Below are 23,020 nucleotides of genomic sequence, written 5' to 3'. Positions count from 1 at the left end.
AAAAGTATTGATACTCCAAAAAAGTAAAACATTTAGCAGCCATCCTAACCCCAGGCCTGAGAACAATTGCAGGGTGGGACCCAGAGAAGACCTATTTCCTAGGTCCTAATAAGTAACATTGTTTAATTGAAGGGGCCTGGAGCACACCTATTCTGTCTGAAATTACAGTGCAGGTAGAAACTACCAGACAAATAAATAGTCACCAATAGTTATTATATAAACAGCAATATCTTGAATTATACTGTTGGAAGAAATATCCTTCTGGGTTCAGTTCCAAGTGGGGAAAAAGACACTGGAAACATGGAGGCTCTTTGGAAAGTTTAATGGTGGACAGCAGGACCACATGGCTTGGAGCTCCAGGGTGAAAAGGAAGGATGATCACATGCTTCAAGGAAGAGATCAAGAAAAAAAAAAAGACTGATATACTGAGAGTGCCTGGGTTTTATAACCTTTGTTGGGATTTGAATTTGGATTTGTATTCTGATTGGTTGTCAGACTCCCATGGGGCCATGCAGGGGCAACTCTGTAGGCTGTCCTGAGTTCCAGGCTTGGTTGAGCCTTGCTAGATGATGCACTGAAAAGGGCTTTTGAGCAATTGCTATAGCTTTACCTGGAGATCTTTGTTATGTAAAGTATTCTGGCCCAGGCCTTCATGGCTCACCCATTAACAAAGGTGGGGGTGAGTTTCTATTTCTGAGGTGAGTTTCTGCTTCTGAGTTTCTAATCTTTTTAGGGGAAACATTCTGCCTTTTTAATATGTCCTAGGATATTTCAATTTTCTAGGAGAGGGGTGGGTGCTAACTTCCTGCAATACTAAGAAGCAACCAGTGGAACTCATGAAGCACTGGTGACATATATGTGCTACTGCAGTGCTTTCCAACTTGTGGGCCACAGACCCTGTGGGGGGCACAATGTCATTACAGGGATCCTGCAAAGGCTTGCAGAAATGTTATGACTTAAATCTCGAGTTAAGTCTTGGGGTCTGTGGCCATGGTCCATGGCCACAAAAGTTATTTAAAGGCGGGGTCCATGGTGAAAGAGAGGTTGAGAACTACAGGGCTACTGCATTCTGGACTAGCTGTATCCTCAAGGGCAGCCCCATTATAATGCAGTAGTCCATTTGTGATATATCTACAGCATGAGTGACTATTTAAAGAGACTTCTGCTTTAAGAACGGCTGCAACTGGTGCATTGGAGGGATCTGGTGTAAGCTGCCTTGAGGATTAGTAAAATAGAAATTCTAACAAATATAAGTATATAAAACGAGTAAGTTGCTGTATTGGTGCTGCTGCAGAACTCTTTGTTGCACACATTGCCATCTAGATTTATTGAAATATGGGATTGATGATTGATAATACAAATTTAGGACTTCTGTCAAATGTAGAAAAGTGCCACTCTAAAAATGTACTGTTCACCAAGGGAAATCCTTTCCGCATAGTTCATAGCATAGCAAATATACAAAGTATCTCAAAAAAACACACCCTATTTTCAGCTCAGTTAAAAAAAAAAAAACACTTGGAAATGAGGTGTAAGCCTTTGTTTCTCTGAGAAAATAGATCTACAATGACTCAATTGAGACATTTACCTCTGATCTTCATTCATGTTTCAACACAGCTGCTTCCTTATTTAGTGATTTAAAATGTTTATAATGTGCCCCACATCACTGAATTCCAGAGGAAGGTGCAAGGAAAACAAATTAGTCAATCAAGCAATAAAACTTAGATTTATATAAGGGGCTTGCCTGAAATGAATGCGGTTAAAAGCAAAACAGAAGCCAGTTTAACCATTCCCTCACCCCCTTGATAGGAACTCCAAAATAGTTTGCTACCAGATTAGCAAATGACATCCAAACCCCATTTTCTAGTCAAGGTGCACAACAGTCAACCTGCTTTAGTAGGGTAGTTTTGGAAGAAATATCCAGGTCCACTTCCAAGCCAGGAGAAAGGCATTGGAGACAAAATGGAGGCTGGAGACTGATTGGAAAGAGGGTCCATTTATTGATGAAGCAGAACTACCAAGCACGTGTGATTCAGGGTAGCTGACCACATGGAGTTGAGAGTGGGGGGTATTTATACCTTTTCTTGGGCTTTGCACTTGAACTTTCTGTTCCTGTTCAAGAACATATATTCTATTGGCTGTTGTCAGACTCCCATGGGGCCAGGTACAAATCCTAGGAGTTTGTCTGAGCTAAGTTTGGTTGAAGTTTGAACTGCTGGGGATGATGCAACGAAGGAGCTTTGGGCAATTTCTATTGTGGCTGAGGGCTAATCCTACCTTTGTTGGATCTTGGGTGAGGGTATTTGCTTATGAGTAGAGCTAGCTATCTCTCTATCTCTTAAGTGCTGACATCTGCTGTGGGCTACTAAGAAAGGTGGGGGCTGCTTTCCAAGACCATCTCTCTCCATTTCTCATCCAGGGAAATATAATATTCTGCCTTTTAAATATTTCTCAAAATATTTCATTCTTCTAGGAGTAGGGTGGGTGCTAACTTTGTACAGTAGCCAATCCAAGAAATATAAAAACACAAGAATGCAAACCCAATAGCAACACAATTAAAAAAAAAAAAAGACCTCTGGCTGACATTCAAACCAGCTACCTCACTCTGCCTGTTAAGATTCTCACCTTGCTCCATCGATATCGTTAACATTCCCCTCAGGCTTAAAAGCCACTTGTCACATCGAAAATGTATGGTGGGAAGGGACGTGATGCTTCCTAAATTGTACAAGAAATGAAATCCCAGAAAGGGAGGAAGAGTTAGAAACAAGGAAAAAAAGAACTGTTACTGTCCTTATATATGCCCTCTATATATTTGCACATTTTCAGGCACATCTATGCATAACAATGCATAGCCAAGCGACAGGAGAATCAGTCTCTGCTGAGTGAGATCTCAGCCCACTTCTGATCTTTAATAGTTTCCTGAGAATGGGACTGAAGGAATGGCCTAGGGCGACACCTAAGGGCCAAAAGAAATTCTGCATGAAAACAATACAGAATCCGTATATTTTATCCATGAATGACTGTGAAGAGCTGACAGCAAGCTTTGCTGCTCCTCCTCCTCCTTCTCGCGCTCCTCCTCTCTGTCCTCCTGCATTCATTTGAGAGCAAACTTGTGGAGCTGCTAAATGTGTCACAAGGGCAAAAAGAATTCACCTGACGTTCTTGGACCTTCCCAGATGGATAAGACTAGCTTCTAATATTTCTTTCTAGAGAGTGGGAAAAAGGGAGAGAACTCTTTGGTTCAGGAATTGCTAAAAGAAAAGAAAAAAATGTGAGCTAAAGGTAAGAAGAATTTCTTTGTAACTCTGAAAGGCACTTTGAGGCAAGGCATGCTGGTGTGTTTGTTAATTGTGCCATCCCTCGAGTTTTCATTTAATTGTAGTCTGGCTTTCCACATCTATATTTAGACTGATGCAGAGCTGTCCGTATACAAGGAGGAACTGGGATAAATACTGCAGCTGAAAAGAAAAAAGACCTGGAGAACTAATAAGCAAGTCTTGACTGTTGTTTTGAAGTAAACGGGAACAAGCCATTGAAATTACACTCCTGAATTTGAATGAATGCCTTGTGAGGGAGTAGAAAGCTGAGGTTGTCAGAGATTCAAAATGTGACTATGTGGCTCTCAATGTTGGTATAATTCCTTATTTATTTTTTCCCCCCATTTTTTTTTTTTTTTTTTTTGCTATAGGAGAAACAAACGAAGAGATTTGGAAAAAGAGCAGGATTTATCCTGCAGGTGAAAAAAAACTCATAACTATACATCAATTGCATGTAACAAATCCAGGTGAAGGATCCAAAGCGGAAGGGAGTAAACTTTTGGGGGAAAAAAATAAAAAATAAAGAGGCAAAGGGCCAAATGGGAGCAAAGGGGCCGCCAGGAAAAAGAAGCACTGAAAGGCCTGGTCCCAAGAAAGGGGAGGGTCTAAAGGACACACTGCACTGAAGGTGTCTCTCTCTTCTCAGTTCAGTCTTGCAAAAGATTCTGAGTGGGAAGCATCTACCATGGATCATCTTTGGTATTGTTCAAATTGTTCCTTGGGCAATGCCACCCTGGACAACCAGACTTCACAAGCCAACCAAACTTCAGTCATAAAACGGAACGAGGACATTGCCAAGGTAGAGGTGGCGGTGCTGTGCCTCATCTTTTTCCTTGCCCTGACAGGAAACTTATGTGTGCTGCTGGCGATCTACACAACGCGCCACAAACATTCCCGCATGTACTTCTTTATGAAGCACCTGAGCATTGCTGACCTAGTTGTGGCCCTCTTCCAGGTCTTGCCTCAGCTGATTTGGGACATCACCTTCAGGTTCAAAGGGCCAGATTATCTCTGCAGGTTGATCAAATATCTGCAAGTGGTGGGGATGTTTGCTTCCACCTACATGCTGTTGCTGATGTCGCTGGATCGGTGTTTGGCCATCTGTCAGCCCTTGAGGTCTTTACATCGGAGGTCTGACCGGTTGTCTGTGCTCCTCACATGGGTGGTATGCCTCCTCTTCAGCATCCCGCAGCTCCAGATATTTTCTATGAAGAGCGTGGCCCATGGGGGGATGGATTGCTGGGCGACATTCATTCAGCCGTGGGGTCCTAGAGCCTATGTCACCTGGATGACCTTGACTGTCTACATCATCCCAGTGATTGTGCTAAGTATCTGCTATGGCTTGATCAGCTTCAAAATTTGGCAAAATGTGAAGCTAAAAACCGTCCATGAAACAAGTGTGAGCCTAACCTCTAGCAATTCTCACGGAGGCACACTCTCCAGGGTGAGCAGCATCAAACTCATTTCCAAAGCCAAGATACGGACAGTCAAAATGACCTTTATTATTGTCTTAGCCTTCATCATGTGCTGGACTCCTTATTTTATTGTACAGATGTGGCTTGCATGGGATGAAAATGCTCCAAAAGAAGGTATGGTTCATTCTCCTTTTTTATACCTGCCTATGTAGCTTTGTGCAGAAATTTGCCTCACTGCAATTTCTTTAAAATATACCTTATAACTGAACTATTATCTGTAGAGCTGATTGTGGCATTCAACAAAGATTTAGTAAATGTGCAGATTAAAAAAATGAAATATTAGTCAAATGAAAAAAGATCGGTTCATTGGCTAGGAGGATAGAACAGGTAAAATCTAAAAAGTGATTTGAAACCTTAGATGTTATTTGTGTGACCTTGGATAAATTGATAAATATCTCTGCCCACAATTGTCTTGTGATAACACAGAGAACTTGGATGCTTTTATTAGGAAGCTGTAAATCTGGAGGAATATTTGGCATAGAAATGTCAGGTGTTTTTTCCTACTAAACCACATCAAATAATTTTCTGTTAATCTCAGTGAGAGCACATGAAAGATAATGTTTATATAAATTGATGTGAGCAAATAGGAAATTGCTTTTACAAGTAGGATGGAAGTGCCACTGTAGCTATAATCTTTTTCACTGAAGGAGCTCAACACTGTCATTTTGACTTTATTCCATAAATTGGCTGATTTCTATATGCTAGTTCAGAAATGAAGGAAGCAGAGGAATTTTGTGAATGAGTTGTGCAGAGACTATCATTGACTGGGGAGTTGGGAGCTTGATGCAGAGAAGCACCAACCAAATGCACTATTTATGTTAGGAATGGCTAATATTGAGAAGGGCTAAAGACTAAATCACACTAATAGAATCATTTATAAAAAGTTTAATTATCTAAAAATGCTTCCCATTTGCCTAAAATTAATTGTATAATAATCTCTTAGCAGAAAGGACTTGAAATATGATATTGGATATGATGTTACTTTCTGATTTGCTCTGTCCTTTTTTTCTGTTTCTTTGAAGAAGTGGATTGTCATCACTGGGTACTTGAGATATCCCAAAGTTCTCTGCTCTTTTATTTGTCCCAGAACTGGAAATCTTCACTTTTTCCTCTGAGAAATAACAAACTAAAGGATGCCCTACTAAGGCTTTGGCTGCTGGTATCAACAATGTGTCATTCAAAATAAGAGCTATGTGGCAAAGACATACTTTTCAGCATACTCTTTAATATCTAAATGGTTGAAATCACCTTTCCATATACATTTATCCACCACCAATGTCCAGTCTACAGAGAAGATGCTGAAGTCTATCAGCTGGCTCACAAATGAGCTCATATTATTATTATTATTATTATTATTATTATTATTATTATTATTATTATTATTATTATTATTATTATTATTATTATTATTATTTTGGGGAAATACTCAGGCTGTCACTGCCCCCATCACTCCAAAAACATATAACTGAAGTGTGAGAAAACTTGGACAGATCTCATTGTGGTCTGGAGGTTGAATGTGTATTTTGCTGAACAAACTGTACATCTCGTTTGGGATGTTTCAATGTGGAAAATCCATTAGTAGTTGCAGCAAAAGAGTCTTATAATGTACCAATAGAAGAGAATATTTGTAGCTCAGGGTTGAACTGTGGAGTCTTTAGTGCACTCTGAGTTTGATGGTTTTCTTGCAGATGCGTCATTACAAAAACCAGGTAACATCATCAGTGAAACCGGGTAGCATCAGTGCTAGTGGGTAGTCTCTGTGCAAGAAAACAGAGAGCACCAAGACCCCATAGGTCTTATATGGCTAGAACTTTAAATGCAAGTTCCACTCATATCTGTTCAGAAAAGAAATATTTGCAAAACAAATGTTTAGCCATAGTAACTGGGGGGAAAAACCAAAAATGAAATAGAACAATTGAGACTTGGCAAAGTAATTAAATTTGGTTAGACCTGTTAAAAGTTAGACAAAAGTTAGATGGCTCTGGACAATTGATAGCTGATTTACCTTTGTGTTAGAGAGGAGCCATTAAGTTCCTTCCAGCGCCATTATTTTTTTTAAACTTTAGTAATGTCAAAGTTACATTCATGCTCTGAATGCCCAGCTACTACCGTACAATTCAAATGGGTGGTGTTCACTCATCTCTCTCCAACTTCAAATACCGTACTCCTTCTTTTCCCACAAAAGATAATTTTGAGATAATGCATTTTTTTTCAGTAGAAACATAAAGGATGAGCTTGCTTAGCCATTTTCCCTCTTCCTATTTTCCTATTTCAATTATCCTTCCCCAGCTGGGAGGAGGAAATATCTTTTTTGGGCTAACAGTCCTGGTGTTGTATAATAAGGATGCAGAGAACCCAGATTTGTCTTCCTGTTCTGACTGCCACTTTCTTTAATCAGATCCTTTCTCTCAGCCTAACTTCTGTTCGTGGTCCTGTTGTACTTATCAGCTCAGTACATGAGGAAAGTCATTACTATCTCAATGAAAAGTCTTAAGAATAAAATAGTCTCTCGGCACAAATCAAAAATATATTAAGGATTGTAAATCATTCCACCAGTCATACAAGAATTCAGGAACTGAATCTGTTGCTCTGTCCAAGCAACTGCAGACTTAAGTTTGCTGAGTGGAGCAACTGTGACAAAAATATCTTTCCTTTAGTACTCTTCCACTAGGCTAGTTTAAGCCCAGCCACTAAGATTCTAACTTTGATGTAAGTATGACAGCCTTGTGGTAGCTTCTTACTATAGTCAGTTTGGACTACTGGTTAAGACACCAGGTGAGAAATCAGGAGACTGTGAATTCTAGTTTTGCCTTAAGTGTGAAAGTTGACTGGGTGGCTAAAACAAAGCACAAATTTAAATCAGAAAAAAAACACCTAGGCTATGATTCTTGGGCTGTGGGGAATGGATAAAAGTAGTACATGATGTCAAAGCAACTTTTAACTAGCCAACTTCAGATGCAGCCGGAACTCATTTAATGGGGAGTAAACTCATCTTAAGAATGTGGGACTGTCTTTGAAGTAAAGCATGTGCTGTTCATTTCATGCAAGGATTATTAATAAAGCAAATACTAACAACTCCCAGCCCAACTCATCTCAAAGGGTGGCTGTGGAGAAAATAGGAGAAGGAAACAGCATTAGGTGTTTGCCTCCTTGAGGTATTTATAAATATAATAAAGGTGGGATTAAAATAATTGAACTGTAATCTGGTCAACTCTTATTTCTGTTTTTCTTTTGTCCTTTGTCAGTCAGAGAAATATTTCCAAGATGGGTATATTTCTTTCACTTCAGTCATCGTTGAAAGCTTGAAGATTTTTTATTTCCACCAAAACTGCTAGGCTGTGTGAATGTGGGGCCCACTTGTGCTTTAGCAGACCAGGAAGACTTTTAAGAAAAAAATATTGTGAAGTTTGCAAAGTTTGGCATGTCCTCTAGCCCATCAACTTGACCGTAGTAATTTCACTTTGTTCACAAAGCAGTGAGACAAAATGAAATGTGTAGAAGACGGGAGATAGCAAAAGTGGAACAAGAGAAAAGAGGAGCTGTGGGAGTGTACAAAGTGTCTCACAGCAGAGATAACCACAAATGAAAAGTGAAGAAAAATTCATCTGGGAATTGGCCTGATAAAGAATATGAGGAGCTTCCCAAAATTTCATTATACATTGCACGGACAATGTTCCTTGCTTTCAGGGCCATGGAGATTATCTTACTTTTGATATGGGCCTTTATTTGCCAAAGACCATAAAAGAGTTTCCAAAAATAATATTTCTTTGTAACACTTTGCCTGCCAAAATATTACAAGCGCTCAAAGGGCTAGAGAGATTAGACTTGTCTTTGAATTTGCAGTAGAGATGGGTAGAGACCCTTACTTTCATAGTCCTTAAGGGAATTAGGAACTAACATCTATTTCAGAAAAGTTGTAGCCAATAAAATGCAAAGGCATCATAACTGACGATAGATCACGTGAAGAGTTTGATATTAAATGTGGCAAATGCCTCATTTTCAGAATGATCTGGTAAACATGTTTGTCCACCGTAGAGTGAAATAAACAATGACCATCTTAAAGAAGGGATGTTTATAGTTTAGATAAGGGGTAAGCAAATAAGAATACAGTTCCGATACTGACATTCTTGTTCTAGACTTGACCATAGTCTTCCCCAACTCAATGCCCTTCAGATGTGTTGAGTCAATATGTTCTAGAAATCCCAGAGTGTTTAATGGACTGTCAAACCTAAGGGAGTAGATTGTTTATTTGTATCTCACCTTTATTATTTTTATAAATAATTCAAGGCTGCAAACATATTCAATTCATATACGCCATCCTCCTATTTTCCCCATAACAATAAGCCTGAAGTGGTTGGGCTGAGAAAGAATGACTGGCCCAAAGTCACCCAACTGGCTATCATGGCTAGAGCGGGTCTTGAGTACTGCTTTAATCACTAGACCAAACTTAATTTCTGTTAAGCTTTCCTATTGAATCTTGTGCAGCAGTTCTTATCTATGTGATAGCTACTGCTCTAAAAGATAGCGAGCAAAAGAGTAGCAGCCTATTCGTGGTGGGCCTTCAAATCCAGTAATGTTGAAAGTGATTGTTGCTGTATTAGGGAGGAAAAAAAATTCAAAGGCATTTCAGAATATGAAAATGGGTTTATCAGAATGAATGCAAGGTTATATTTGTAAGACCTAGTTAATTATTAATTTAGCATTTCTAATGTAACTTGTCTCTGGAGGAGTCTTTATTTTGTACTCTGTTCTAATTATAATACTTCATTGTTTGCTATATTTCTGTGTCCTGTTTCTTCTACTCAGATCACAACATTTGCCTTATATTCATATTTTTAAAAGAAACAATAATACTGGAATAGAGCAATATCCATGGTTATTTTTGTGCTAATAACCCTTGCATCAAAAGCACAGTGCGTGCTTACTCAAAAGATAGCCTCACATTCTTAAGATGGGCTTACTCGCTGTTACATCTGAAATCGGTTAGTTAAAAGCTGCTTGACATCATGCACAGTTTTTATCTATTCTGTCGTCCATAAAGCAAAAGTTGTAGCCTGGACTTTATTTATTTATTTAAATTTGTGCTTTGTTTTGAAGGTACACTACAGTAAAATGTTACCTGCTGGGGTTGACTATCCATGCAGTCTTAGCCACTGAGTACACTGGCTAGAGGGTAAGATGCATAGCAGTGAGGTACTATCTTAGGGTTCTGCTAAAACTTTCGCTAGTAGGCTTGTGAAAGTGTGCAGTCATGCAATCAGCTGGAAAGATACATGTAAAGTGTCCAAGCTAACAATTAACAGAGGCACGGCTGGGCCAGATGTTCAGAATGAAAAAACACAGCCCGTTGGAAAGTTTACTAATGAGCAAAATGTTTATCTCCCTGTGTACAGTGGAAGGAGTAATTCAGATCAGGTTTATTGTGTCAAAGAATGAACATCAAAAGTGATGACAACATCTCCAGTATATTCTTCAAATTTAAGCTTAACATTTTTATGTTAATGGGGTCTTAAGGATGGCAGTCCTCACAATGGTAATTTGGGATTGGAATTTCCATTGCTAAATGATATCACATGGTCGTAAAGCAGAATGTCACTTGGCTTCATTATTAAGTGAAGGCAATCCTAGCACTCTCCTGTTATTAGCACAGGACCCACCCAGAATTAAGCCTCTCCCAGCCCCAAGCTTTGCTAAAGTAAGGGACTCCCTCCTTTTCAACAGCCCCACCCATTTATCTCTGCCCCATCTGTGCCCTTTTGACTGCCTTGCACTTTGCTAGTGCAAGCCAGCCACCCAGCGTTCATGCTACTGTCCTGCCAGTTATGCACTGACTCACCTACCAGCCCTGATGAGCCCAGTGGACTCTGCCATCTTCCTCCTGCTATTGATGAAGCATGCACGGCTTGGCCCTATGCAGGCAGCTGTTGGCTACCTCTTCTTCCTGAGGCTTGGGAATGGTGGAAATGGGCTGAGGCTGCTGAAGTCCTCAGGCCTCTACTTGAGCCCTGTGCAGCTGCTGCCACCAAAGAGTGCCATTGCTGCCACAAAGGAGCACCACTGTGCTGAGTGTCTGAAAGGGCAGAGATGGGGGAAAGATAGGTGGTTGGCAGGAATTGAAGCACCCTTGCAGTTGTAAATGCAGGCGGGCTGCCAAGTGCCCAAATTTTAATCATGTAGGGACAGTGCAGTGGCCATAACATCAGGGAGCAGCATAAGTACTACTTCATTCAGCACTTAAAACAGACACTGAATGACTAGCAATAGCACTTAGACTTATATACTGCTTTAGAGTGCTTTACAGCTCTCTCTAAGCGGTTTACAGAATCAACATATTGTTCCCAACAATTTGGGCCCTCATTTTATCCACCTCAGAAAAATGGAAGACTGAGTCAACCTTGAGACTGGTGAGACTTGAACTGCCAAATTGCAGGCAGTACTGCACTCTAACCACTGCACCACCATGGCTTATAACTTGAGGACTACATATATGCATAGTTATATCCCAACTTTTTATGGTGGAGCTATATTTTCTGTACATGTATCTGATTATTAGCCGACAATGTGAGTTGTGATAGGAAAGATCACAGAAGAGGAAACACTGCCAAACACCGTCCTGCTCCATTCTTCCAGGGGACATTTCTTTTTCAATTTTAATCCCACCCCCTTTTTGAAAATGGAAAAGAACCTTCCATTCACAAAAGGGGCATTCTGGATCCAATTTCATTTATGTGCTTTTATGAATTGGTATCTTAATGAATAATTGTTTATTGAATATACCATACATTCAGACAAAACCAAAAAAAAAAAAAACATATTGTGATTTAATAGGATGGGGAACCCATCTATGGCTAAGTTGGATAGTTTTGAGATGATTTCTACTCTCAGAACCACCGGTTTTGCACATCAATGTCTTTTTTCCACCAATGGAAACAAAAACTCCCTATTATTTTTTTCTTAATAATTAATATAAAACAGCACTTTAGAAAGTCAAATACATTATCACAGGACACACATCCTCTCAGATCTCATTTTATGACAGGCTGAAAATGATGTGGGTGATTTCAGGTTTATCACTGCTTTTAGTTGCTCCTATATAGCTGATCTGTTATTCTGTTGTTGTTATTAGAGAATGTGAAGATAATTACTTTTAATATAGTAGCTAAATTTTTTAAAGTAGAACTCTAAGTAACAGATCACTGATGATACGACAGAGAAATAAGCATGGGAATTGCCATAAGAATAGAATGGAATGGAATGGAATGGAATGGAATAGAATAGAATAGAATAGAATAGAATAGAATAGAATAGAATAGAATAGAATAGAATAGAATAGAATAGAATAGTTGGAAGGGGCCTTGGATGTCTTTTAGTCCAACCCCCTGCTTAGGCAGGAAACCCTATTCTATTTTAGACAAATGGTTATCCAATCTCTTCTTTAAAACTTCCAGTTTTAACTTTTAATGATGAGTAATGTTATCTCACGATTTCTTGATTAATAGTTGTCCAGTCAGCTTCATAATAAAGTTTGTGAACACCATTTCCAATTGTGTTTAAGGAGTCTTTGACACCAGACCACCCATGAAATCCAGTGACTTGATACAGCCAATGGCTTTCTTAAGTTGGGCTGTTGACTTAGATGAAAGGCTTACACATTTTCACTCTAAGTTCAAAAGATGATTATTAGTAGTTACATTCTAGTTTGGTGCACTTAACTAAGGTGACCAACTTTTTTACAATGAGAAGGAGGACATACATAAATTGAAGAAAAAAACAAAGCCACTTGCACGTGGCGCACTCTTGCATGAGGCGAACTTTTGAGCATGGCACACTCTCTCAAAACAATTCTCCTGTGTGGAGTGCATGCATCTCATAATCACGTCTCGATGCACTGTACCGAGCCTTGACAAATCGCCATGTCGAATACAAATACATCACATCATACACAACAGATCAGATCGGCATAGATCAAATAGGGAGATTTACAGATTAGCCTTCAAATATCAAAAAGGAGGACATGTAGGAGGACACTTTTCAAGAGAGGACAGAACTTACAAAAGGAGGACTGTCCTCCCTAAAGGAGGACGGTTGGTCACCTTAACTTAACAATAACTGGTTTTTAAGGAACACAGAGTAGTTCCTTCTTCACTTTCACTATTTGCCTCCTTGGATCTGTTGCCCTTAGATAGCTACTTGCTCTACCTAATGATAGGACCATGACTGCCTATTTTTTACCTTTGTACATTCATCCAAATGAAGAACAATAATGGTTTAGCAACACTGGAAGATTTCTATTAAGTAAGTCTTCTTATCTTCAAATACTTTTTTGTCATTCACAATTGTTAATTCAGGTTTTTTTTATCATAAACTTAAACTGTTCTTTGTTAGAAACTTGGAAATACATTTCTATAAGAGTAACAAGAACAGTACTGTATAAGTTTTTTAAAAAATCCACACAGGCTCTGAAATTAAGTAGAGACCATCTTTTTAAACCCCTTGCTCTGTAGAGCAAATATGAATTTATATTTTTCCTGTAGAATTTCTTTTAACTCCTTCAGCTGTACACTTCTTGGTCACTTTCCATATAAATTTTATTAACAGGCGACTAAATTTTTGTAGGTGTCTTTAAAGAAGTCAGTCCATTGAGTAGGCCTAATCCCAGTTCACTTAGATTCCTGAGGAAGTATATCAGGGTGATACCAAGGCAAAAAATAAAGCTGATAGCAATAGATTTTTCTTCAATATGTCTACGGTTGAGCTCTGTTGGACGAATCATGCAAGGGTTGAACACATAAACATTTTGAGCAGTCGTCCATAGTTGGGACTTTTCTAGTCTATTGAGACCACTTCCATATTTATTACCAGCTGTTCTTTTTATGAATTCTGTTACTTACAGTCTAGAGAGGAACAGATATCGAAAAGTTGACTTCAAATAATTACTTTTTGCTAACTTCCAGAGGAGGACTGGGTTAATTTGTTTCAGCCTAAAGAATGAAGAGTGCAATTTATGTGATGTAATTATTCTAAACCACTTCTATGCAAAGCCCAGTGGAAAGGCTGAGAAATAGACTTGTCCTCTTATTTTTCACGAGTTCAAAATACTGAAAACAGACCTAAAAAAGTTCCAATTAGCATTCAGAAGTGGAACCTAGATAAGTTACCCAAGAGCCTAAATAGATTATTTTAACGTTAGAATTTTAATGTGTGATTATGAATCAATGCTAATTCTTAACAGTAATCAATTAGATTCCTTTTCGTTTTGGTTTCCCCTCTTTTTTACACTAATAATGCCATGTTTCACAGCAAAGAGTAGATTTCAGAGGAATTTCTTATTCTGTGATTAGCTTATGCAAAGGTCACCTTAATGATTCAGTCTTAATAAAAGCTAACAAGAAAAATGAAATATTTCATAGTAAGCATATTTAGGGGAGGTATTCCCATGATGAATGAGAGATTTCAAGGTTTCTTTTTTTCATTGGTTCATGCTGGAAATAAATTAGTCTGTATCGATAGCATGATTATTATTTTGTATTGAAATCCTGGTTATGTAAAGACTTGCTTGCAACCTTTTTTTGTTGTTGTTGTTGTTAAAAAAGGCAAACAATTTAGGAACAGTAAATGTGACTTGCTATACAACCTTTGTAAATAAACAGAGGTAGCCGGATATGAATCTGGCTCAGCCCAATAACACTGTATTTGTCAGGATATTGTTCTATTTTTCTAAGTTACACAACTCATTTATATTGAAAAAGTTAATTATTATTGCCAGTTCTAGGAAAAACCACAAGCTGTGTGTATCTATTTCTAGGGGGTTATAGGACAATGAACATTAGATTCCCTTCCTCTTATTGATCACAGTAATATTATTAGTTGCTTCTCACTATATCTATTGACTGAATTCTAGAACAACCCTTAAAGAACACCATGACACACATATTTGTTTAGTCTGCTGAACAGGGATTGGACCGCCTGAGAAAAATGTTTTTCAATCCTTGCAACATTAAGACAGAATAAGGAAGGGATGTTGGAGGTCTTGTAGTCCAACTCCCTGTTCAGGTAAGAGACCTTATACCAGTGGTTTTCAACCAGTGGGTCACGACCCCTTTGGGGGTCAAACGACCCTTTCACAGGGGTCGCCTAAGACCATCAGAAAACACATATTTTCAATGGTCTTAGGAACCGAGCCATAATTTTATGGGGTTGGGGTCATCACAACATGAGGAACTGTATTAAAGGGTCACAGCATTAGGAAGGTTGACAACCACTGCCTGATACCATTCTGGACAAATGGCTGTCCAATCTCTTCTTGAAAACCTCCGGTGTTGGAGCAACCACAACCTCTGAAGGCAAAGCGCTCTACAGGTTTACTGTCAGGAAATTTCTCCTTAATTCTTCAGTATTAAAGGCATATAACCTTCATTCTATTTTTTAAAAAATCGTGAGAAGACAGAGCATGAACTTTGAGGTTGTTTATCAACAGTTGGTGGTGTCTGAACAAATATACAAATAGCCAATTTAATGAGAAAGGAATTTGTCTGATTACACAGCAATAATTAAAATACTGTTTGCAGTGAGCCATTTTTACACTTCATAGAGGAAGTTGTAAATTAGTTTAGCATGCTCGTTTGGCTGACATACTTAAGGAGAAGAGGTCTGTGAGATGTGATTATATAAAGATAATCAGATGTTAGAAAACACTGAGTAACATTGGGGATCGGGGCTGCAACTTAACTTTCTAACCTTTTAAAGAACTATGAAAGACTACTTGGTTATACTGGAAGAGCGTTCACTGATTTTTTTACTTGACCTTTGAGAGAAAGATTTAAGAGTAAAAACAAAAGTAGGAGGAACAAACAATTTTTAATTCCCATTCTTACAACCCCACCCTAAATAGGCCATTCTATTGCCAATTTCAGTGCCATATTTTTAAGATACTGGGACTTGAAAATGATATTTGAAAGGCTAGGCTAGGCTAAGATAGGATAGGATAGCATAAGATAAGATAGGGTAGGATAGGATACTTTATTTGGCTACGTGTGATTAAATAGACAAGGAATTTGTCTCCGGTGCATACGCTTTCATCGTACATACAAAACAACAAAGTAATAATAAATCATAATAATGTATCTTATATATCATAATACCAATGTATAATGATTATTTTTGACAGGCCAGCTTATCAAATCAAGTCTTGGTATACCAGTATGCATAAATCCATGCCAGAAAATGACAAGCACACTTGCTAATTTACTCTGAGCAGCAGGAAGACTGTATATATAAAACTGACAAATTTGCAAGATGTAATAAAAATGGAGAGAAGAGTAACATAGTGGTCAATCTTTGAACATATCCCTTTTTTAATTCTCTAAATTATCTGAGCTCCTAAAACCACACTAATTTTCTTCATTTTGTACTGCCACAAGCTCTCGATAAAACACAACTCAAAATACTTGGTGCTCAAGCCAAAACCTTTTCATAGCAGTTTCATTTATGGAAAAAAATTAACCATTATTTGAATAGTAAAATTTTCCTACTTAAATGTTATTAATTTTTGCTACCATTGTATAGCAGAAGTGCCACTCTGTATGTCAGTTTTGGCATGCATTCATCCAGTAAAACCCTGATGAAATGTCTTACCTTATATCTCTATTTCAGCAAAGTATTGTAAGACACATGGTGTTATGGCATCGCCCAAGCAGGCGTAGGTAGAATGTCCCACTTGGTTACTGATTGTTGGACTATTTCTCTTCTTTGATAATCCTGCTGATCCTGAAATTTTACAGTAGTATTTAACTCTTTCTAATACGTTTTTTTCTTGTAGATTGGACGTTCATAATCACCACACTGCTAGCAAGTCTGAACAGCTGTTGTAACCCCTGGATCTACATGCTTTTCACAGGCCATCTTTTCCACGACCTTTTGCACCGGTTCCTTTGTTGTTCTTCACGATACTTAAAAGCTCGGCAAGGATGTGACCTGAGCGTCAGCAAGAAAAGCAATTCATCCACTTTTGTTCTGAGTCTCAAAAGCTCCAGTCAAAGGAGTTTTACCCAGCCATCCACAGCATGAGCTAAAGAGATCCAGCTTTTCTATAGACTATACTAAAATGTTTGGCTACAAATGGCTTTGGGGTCTATCTACTTAAGAAAATGGGGCAAAGTGATATGGGTGCATGTAAGTCTGGGCATAAATATACTGTATGTGTAAAAATGAGTATATGTGTATGTGTAGGGTATTTGTTTATTGATATGTAAGGTAATACAAAGCTGGCTATTGTCTGATTCAGGATAAATAATTTGACCCTTCAAGAACTTGTAAGTTCTATTCCTGTCTGGCCCAGGCAGACAAATTTGTAATATTTGAAGAACACTATATTTTCTATATTTGAGCCAAATAATAGTTCCCATGCAAAACATATAAGGTTTGACCACAATGCCGATGGATTCCACCTACAAATTGAGCAACAGATTACACTTACAAATAACAGGAATAAGAAGAAAATATTGTCTGCTATTGTAAAGGCAATAGAGTATAAGTCAAATGAATATGGTGGAGTCTTCTAAGTCAAACAACACATGGAGTAGAAAGAATTTGTTACTTCTTAGACTGATCTTTCAATCCAGGACAAGCAATTCAAGTCTTTAAACACCCCATCATTACCTGAACTTGCAGTTATGTGATGACTGCTCATGGAGAAACATTGGGGGAGCCCAACATGATACCGGAAACTACATTTGAGGAGGAAACAATAACTCCTGAAATGGAAGTTGACTTTTATAGATATTCCATGGTTTTTTTCTAGTGGCATCATTCATTTTTTTTCAGCAACACTCCACTGTAAAATGTCAGCCCTTCACGACTGTCAGCATAACACTGTGTATCGCTTATTAACTGTTGACAAATCTAACACGGCAAAGTTTATAGAGAATGCAGACAGTGCTTTGTAAGAAGAATACCAGCTAACCCATCATTACCAGATGCCTCTTGCAAAATCTAACCAGAAGGGGGATGTTGGAAGGCAGTTTTAAGGCACACTTTTAACTTGCAGTAGACAACAATGACACCCATCACTGCCCTTGTCAATAACTGATACATTCTATAGCATGACCCAAAATCCCTTCCACTTTCAGAAAACATTGAGGTTTTTTTAATGTGATAAGCAATATTCCTGCAAGAGATCAATGAACATCAAAAAGTATCAGAACCTGGACAAAAAGAAAAGTAATAGCATGGAAAACTGTCAGGTTTGAACAAATATCACAGAGAAAATGGAGCAGATTTATATTCTGTGGTTCAAAAAGTCAGAACTACCAAGAATGGGTGGGAATGCCATTTTTGGCTAGGCATCAAGAAAAACTTCCTAATGTTATGACAGTGGAATAAATTATCTCTGGATATGTTGAACATTGAATTACTTCAATTATCTCTGAAAATATTTAAGCAGAGAGGCTCTAGATGTATCTCCTTTCAGCAGCGATGTATATAGATAAACTTTGGAGTTCCTTGCAGCTCCAAAATATGACAATTTTATAAATTATTGAAGTAAGGTGTTACTCAATTTTTAATGCAGTCATAAAATATTTGGACAATATTTAGAGACTACATGAGCATCCATCAAAATCTGCAAGTTGAAATTGTTATTCTAGATATTTTCCATTGATATAGTTCTGCTCTTGATTCTACTGCATGTATTATTGGCTAAATATTTTCTGGGGATGAATTTGGGGCTGTTTTATCTGCATTCCACAGATTTTGCCTTTTTAATTGTAAAATGATCCCAAAGGATAATATAAGGGAGACTTTTAAAAATTGTTATGTTGACAGCTCTACAATAAGTGTACAATACAGATAGATAGTCCTTGTTTAACAACATCAGTTAGGACTGGAATTGCCACCGCTAAGCAATACGGTCTGCAGGGTGATGTGACTGTGCCACATAGCAACAGCAGTTCTGAGAGTTCTGGTGGTGATTGTTAAGTGATGACCACACAGATCATTAAGCAAGGACCTCATGTAATTGTGACTTCCAACTTCCTGTCAGCTTCCCCATTGACTTTGAGGGAAGCCAGCAGGGAACATTGGAAATTATGATCACATGATTGTGGCTTGCTTAACTTTGTAATTCCAAGACAGACACCAAGTGTTCAGATCACAGTTAGGTGACAGTAAGGATGCTGTGATGGCTGGAACTGATGGCATATTGTGGTATGCTAGAAGCTAAAGCTCACATGTTCCCAGTATGTCTAAGCCCTGGTAACAACTGATTTCCTTAAGTTCATGAATTGGACCAGTTGAATGATAGTTTTGTTGACTTTTCAGAAGATGTATCAGTGAGACCTTTGCATTTTTTAAAGGATTATCCAGAAAAATCTACATATGTAACACAAGTAACTTCATTTACTATAGACTAATAGTAGTAAAATAGTTCTCAGACCTTTTGTTATATATCCACAAAACCCCCTGGAAAATATGCCATTCAGAATTTAGACACTTGATTTTAAGGAGGTAAAAAAGTTGGCCAACTGAAAGCTGTGAGATGGACCCTAAGAAATAGAAGCAGAAAGAAGCTAGCAGAGTGATTGATGTTTTCCATCAGAAGCTCCCTGTAGCACCCTAACAGAGGTTATGGAATAGGAATGGAGAGACCTGGTTCGAATTCACCCTCCAATACAAATGTCCCCTAACGGGTCAGTCATATCTCAGCCTCATATTTGTGTCTAACATCTATTTTACAAGGTTGGAGGGAATAATGCATGTGAGTGGATTTCTGTTGGGAAGGGAAGTTGTCCTGCTTCAGGCAGAGGGAACTTCATCCCATTCATGCTGTCCAAGAATCCCACCCTTCAGAGAAGTCATTATGTCATGAAGAAGGAGACAGTGAGAAGAGGACCTTACTTTCTGCAAACTTCCTTTTGCTCAAAGTTCTCAGGAGCCAAGCCCTTGTCTAAAAAAATATTTGCCATCTTCACTGACTTTACTGTAAGATGACTTTGATTTAATACTAGGTATGGACTGTATGTTCCTTGCTGTTTAATTCAATCTGGCATTTTTCCTGGAAAATGTTTATTTAAAAAAATACATTTGAGTAAGTAATTATGTCTTTTAAAGAGAAAAAAAATCACAAATAAAAGATACAAATGGGACCCAAGAGAAAAGAAAGATAAACTGTATTATACAAGTAACTATATATATATATATATAAACTCTAAATAAATGTAAAAGTATCATACCGCCAAGGTTACTTTGTGCTGTGGGTTTCTACAGAAGCACTCGCTTTGCATTTCTTGTGTCATTTGATCAAAGATATTTCCAGATTTTCTTCCTGCTGTGGTTAAATCTGGCCACAATAAAAAGAGAGGTGTTGGAAAGAGGAAGAATGGGAAGGAGACCAATGAAGAAATGTGGCAGAAGAAAAAAAAATTTACATATAAGTTTAAAGTTTTCTGGGCAATGTTTTATTAACACAAAAGTTAGTAGACGTATTTACTGTCCTGATAATGTAGGTGCAAATTACAACCAAACATTAATAGTTTTGTCTGGGTGACATTTGTTTATAAATAGATCAATAAATAACTTATTTAGTTGACATTTTATCCAAAGCACTCCCAAAGTGGAGTTTTGATGTCTACAGATAAGAATAATTTCTATCACTATTGAGTAAAGCCAATAAGATTATGGAGCTTTTAGTGATGAGACTTTCAAGAAGAGATTGGACTGCCATTTGTCAGAAATGGTGTAGGGTCTCCTGCTGGGGACTAGATGGCCTAAGATTAACTCTGTTAATCTGTTAAATCTGTTAACCATAATCATGATCTATAATACTAAAGACTACTCAATGCCTTTCCAATAGGTAAAAGGAATTACAACAGCTGGTACACACCATGGGGCAGAAAAAGTACATTGAATGTCCACCTCAGAATATCAGAATAGTAAGAATCTAAGCCTGTCCTAGAAGGTAAACTAAGTTCACACATTTTCATAAACCATAATTCAATATAATACTTTAACTATAATGGCTGTATCAATCATTTTACAAATCAGAATGTCTGTGTTCATACATTTGACTTTGTCAAACCAAATTTACATGTATTTATTTATTAATTAAAGTTATATACTGCCCATCTTGCCTAAAAGCAACTTTAGGCAGCTTACAATCAATAAAAAACAAGACAAATCATTAAAACATTAAAATAATACATATGAACCCTAAACCTGAGTTAAAAATTAACCAAGATAGCAAAGAGGATGCACATAGGGAGGAGGTGGGTTCTTAGTCCATTAACCACATCTAGAATCACACCCACACCCACACCCATCGGGGTCCCAGACCAATTGGCAGAGCTAGGTCTTCAGGCCTATTTGGAAGGCCAAAACAGAGAGTATGGATCTTACTGGGGGGAAGGGGTTGATGTTTTAGAGGATGGAGCCATAGCAGAAAAGGCTCTTCTGCAGTCTGCCAACAGGATTTCCTCAACCAATGGTGTTCAAAACATTCCCTTTCTGACACTGAGGCAGGCCAATTTCATTAGGTGAGACAGTTCCTCAGATAACCTGGAGCCATAACAAGAAGGGCTTTAAAGGTAAGAACCAACATCTTGAATTGGACCTGGAAGCAAACTGGCTACCAGCGCAGCTTGCAGAACAGCAGTGTAACATGGGCCACCTTTGCAGCCCCAAGAACTGTCTGTGTGGCTGCATTCTGTGCCAGCTGTAGCTTCCAAATATTCTTCAAGGGTAGACCCATGGTGTCATGCCTGTCGGAATCTGATTCGGAGGAGGAAGCTGAACAGCTGACGGAGTGGGAGTGTGACTCTATTGGCTGTGGAAAAAAATGGGGAAGGGCAAAGTCCGGCTGGGCAGAGCAAAAGAGAGGTAGAGCAAGGGAGAGGGAATTCAGAAGAAGACCCAGACCTAACCCTTCTTTATCCTAGGGCACGTGGGGAGGAATGGAGAAGGGAGCAACATGAGTTGGGTAGCTTATGGGGGAGGAAAGGGCCCTGTTTCCCTTCATTAGCTACAGCTGTTTAAAAAGGGAAGCTGCGTGCCGCAAACTGTTGGGAGCAAATGGTGAATTTTTCTGGTATCGTCGAGTCTTATCTGTGTTCTTGGCATCTTCCCAACTGTGTGTTTTGCTGTACTTTCAAGTCTGCAATTCCTTCTCCTGCCTTGTCAAGTTAATTACTGCAGCATGGTTTGTTTGTATTTTTAGTTAAAGTTTGTACGTACTTTGTTTTTGGGCTGAATTTTCTCCAATTAAAGGCTGTTCCTGGGAGAGTTTTTCTCCAGCCACCTGGACACTGGGGGCAAAGTTGGAGATAATAAAGGGACTCCCCTTGCTTATTTAACTGTGTTGCCTTTGTGCCACGCCCCGGGTCATCACACATGGGTTGCAATAGACTTGAGTGTCAGAACACAGAGACTCCTGATCCAGGAACTATTGATTGATTGATTATGTGCTGTCAAGTCATTTTTTAGTCCTAGTGACCACATACAATAGACGGGTTCTCTCCATGAACTCCATGAACTATATTACTAGATTAATAGTATATATGTTAATATATTGCATACTATATTCCTATATAGCCAATATATGAAAAAACCCTTCTTATCCTTATATATGATATGTGTTCACAATCTGCTCATTTTCTGACCCATATGGTCCTGTAGCTATGAGGCCTGATAGGACTTTCTGTGTTGTGGGAAGGGCAAGTATTGGATGGCACTGCTCCCTTGTAGAGGTCTTCATGATCAGCACTATTCTTCTTTCTGTTAGCCGGTCTGGGTGAGAGCCTGCTGCTAGCCGCTGATCCATTTGTGCTAGTAGGCATTCAAGCACTGTTGTTAGTTTCTTTAGCCAATAGGCATGGATAATGTTTGGGCCAGATGCTGTCCTGCTCTTCGTGTTCTTGACCAACTGTTGGATACCTGCTGCTGTGATGGTGACAGGTTCCTGTTTTGGAAAATGGCTGTGGTCTGCTCTCCAATCCTGCAGCCACTTTGCATCATATTACGTGTGTCTCTCCTCTTTCTCCCATATGTAGAGAACCAGGAATTGATTATTGAACTATATTACAACTTAAAGAAAAGTGTAAATCTAGCTATTGAGATATGTGCCTTTGTTTACAGTCTGCATTTGTAGCACAGGCTTAAGAATATTGGATTCTTTGCGAATGAGTCACATAATGCAATGATTTGTATTTAATTTTCATTTATTTAGCTTGAAGCCCCTTAACA

General features: G+C 38.5%; 1 protein-coding gene across 1 annotated transcript; it reads left to right on the top strand.

Moving 5' to 3' along the window:
• Window positions 1-3,015: 3,015 nt before the first annotated feature.
• OXTR (oxytocin receptor) lies at window positions 3,016-19,852 on the top strand. The gene is made up of 3 exons (XM_026678744.2): window positions 3,016-3,279; window positions 3,686-4,903; window positions 16,608-19,852. Exons 2-3 carry the CDS (start codon window positions 4,000-4,002, stop codon window positions 16,853-16,855), a joined length of 1,152 nt encoding a protein of 383 aa, XP_026534529.1. The 5' UTR covers window positions 3,016-3,279; window positions 3,686-3,999; the 3' UTR covers window positions 16,856-19,852.
• The last annotated feature ends 3,168 nt before the right edge of the window (window positions 19,853-23,020 follow it).

Source organism: Notechis scutatus, chromosome 2 (assembly GCF_049901735.1).
Source record: "Notechis scutatus isolate UNSWTSFEM ecotype Mainland chromosome 2, rNotScu1.2, whole genome shotgun sequence".
NCBI classification, from domain to species: domain Eukaryota; kingdom Metazoa; phylum Chordata; class Lepidosauria; order Squamata; family Elapidae; genus Notechis; species Notechis scutatus.
Note: the sequence above shows the minus strand (reverse complement) of the source record. Positions and strands in the feature narration are given on the sequence as shown.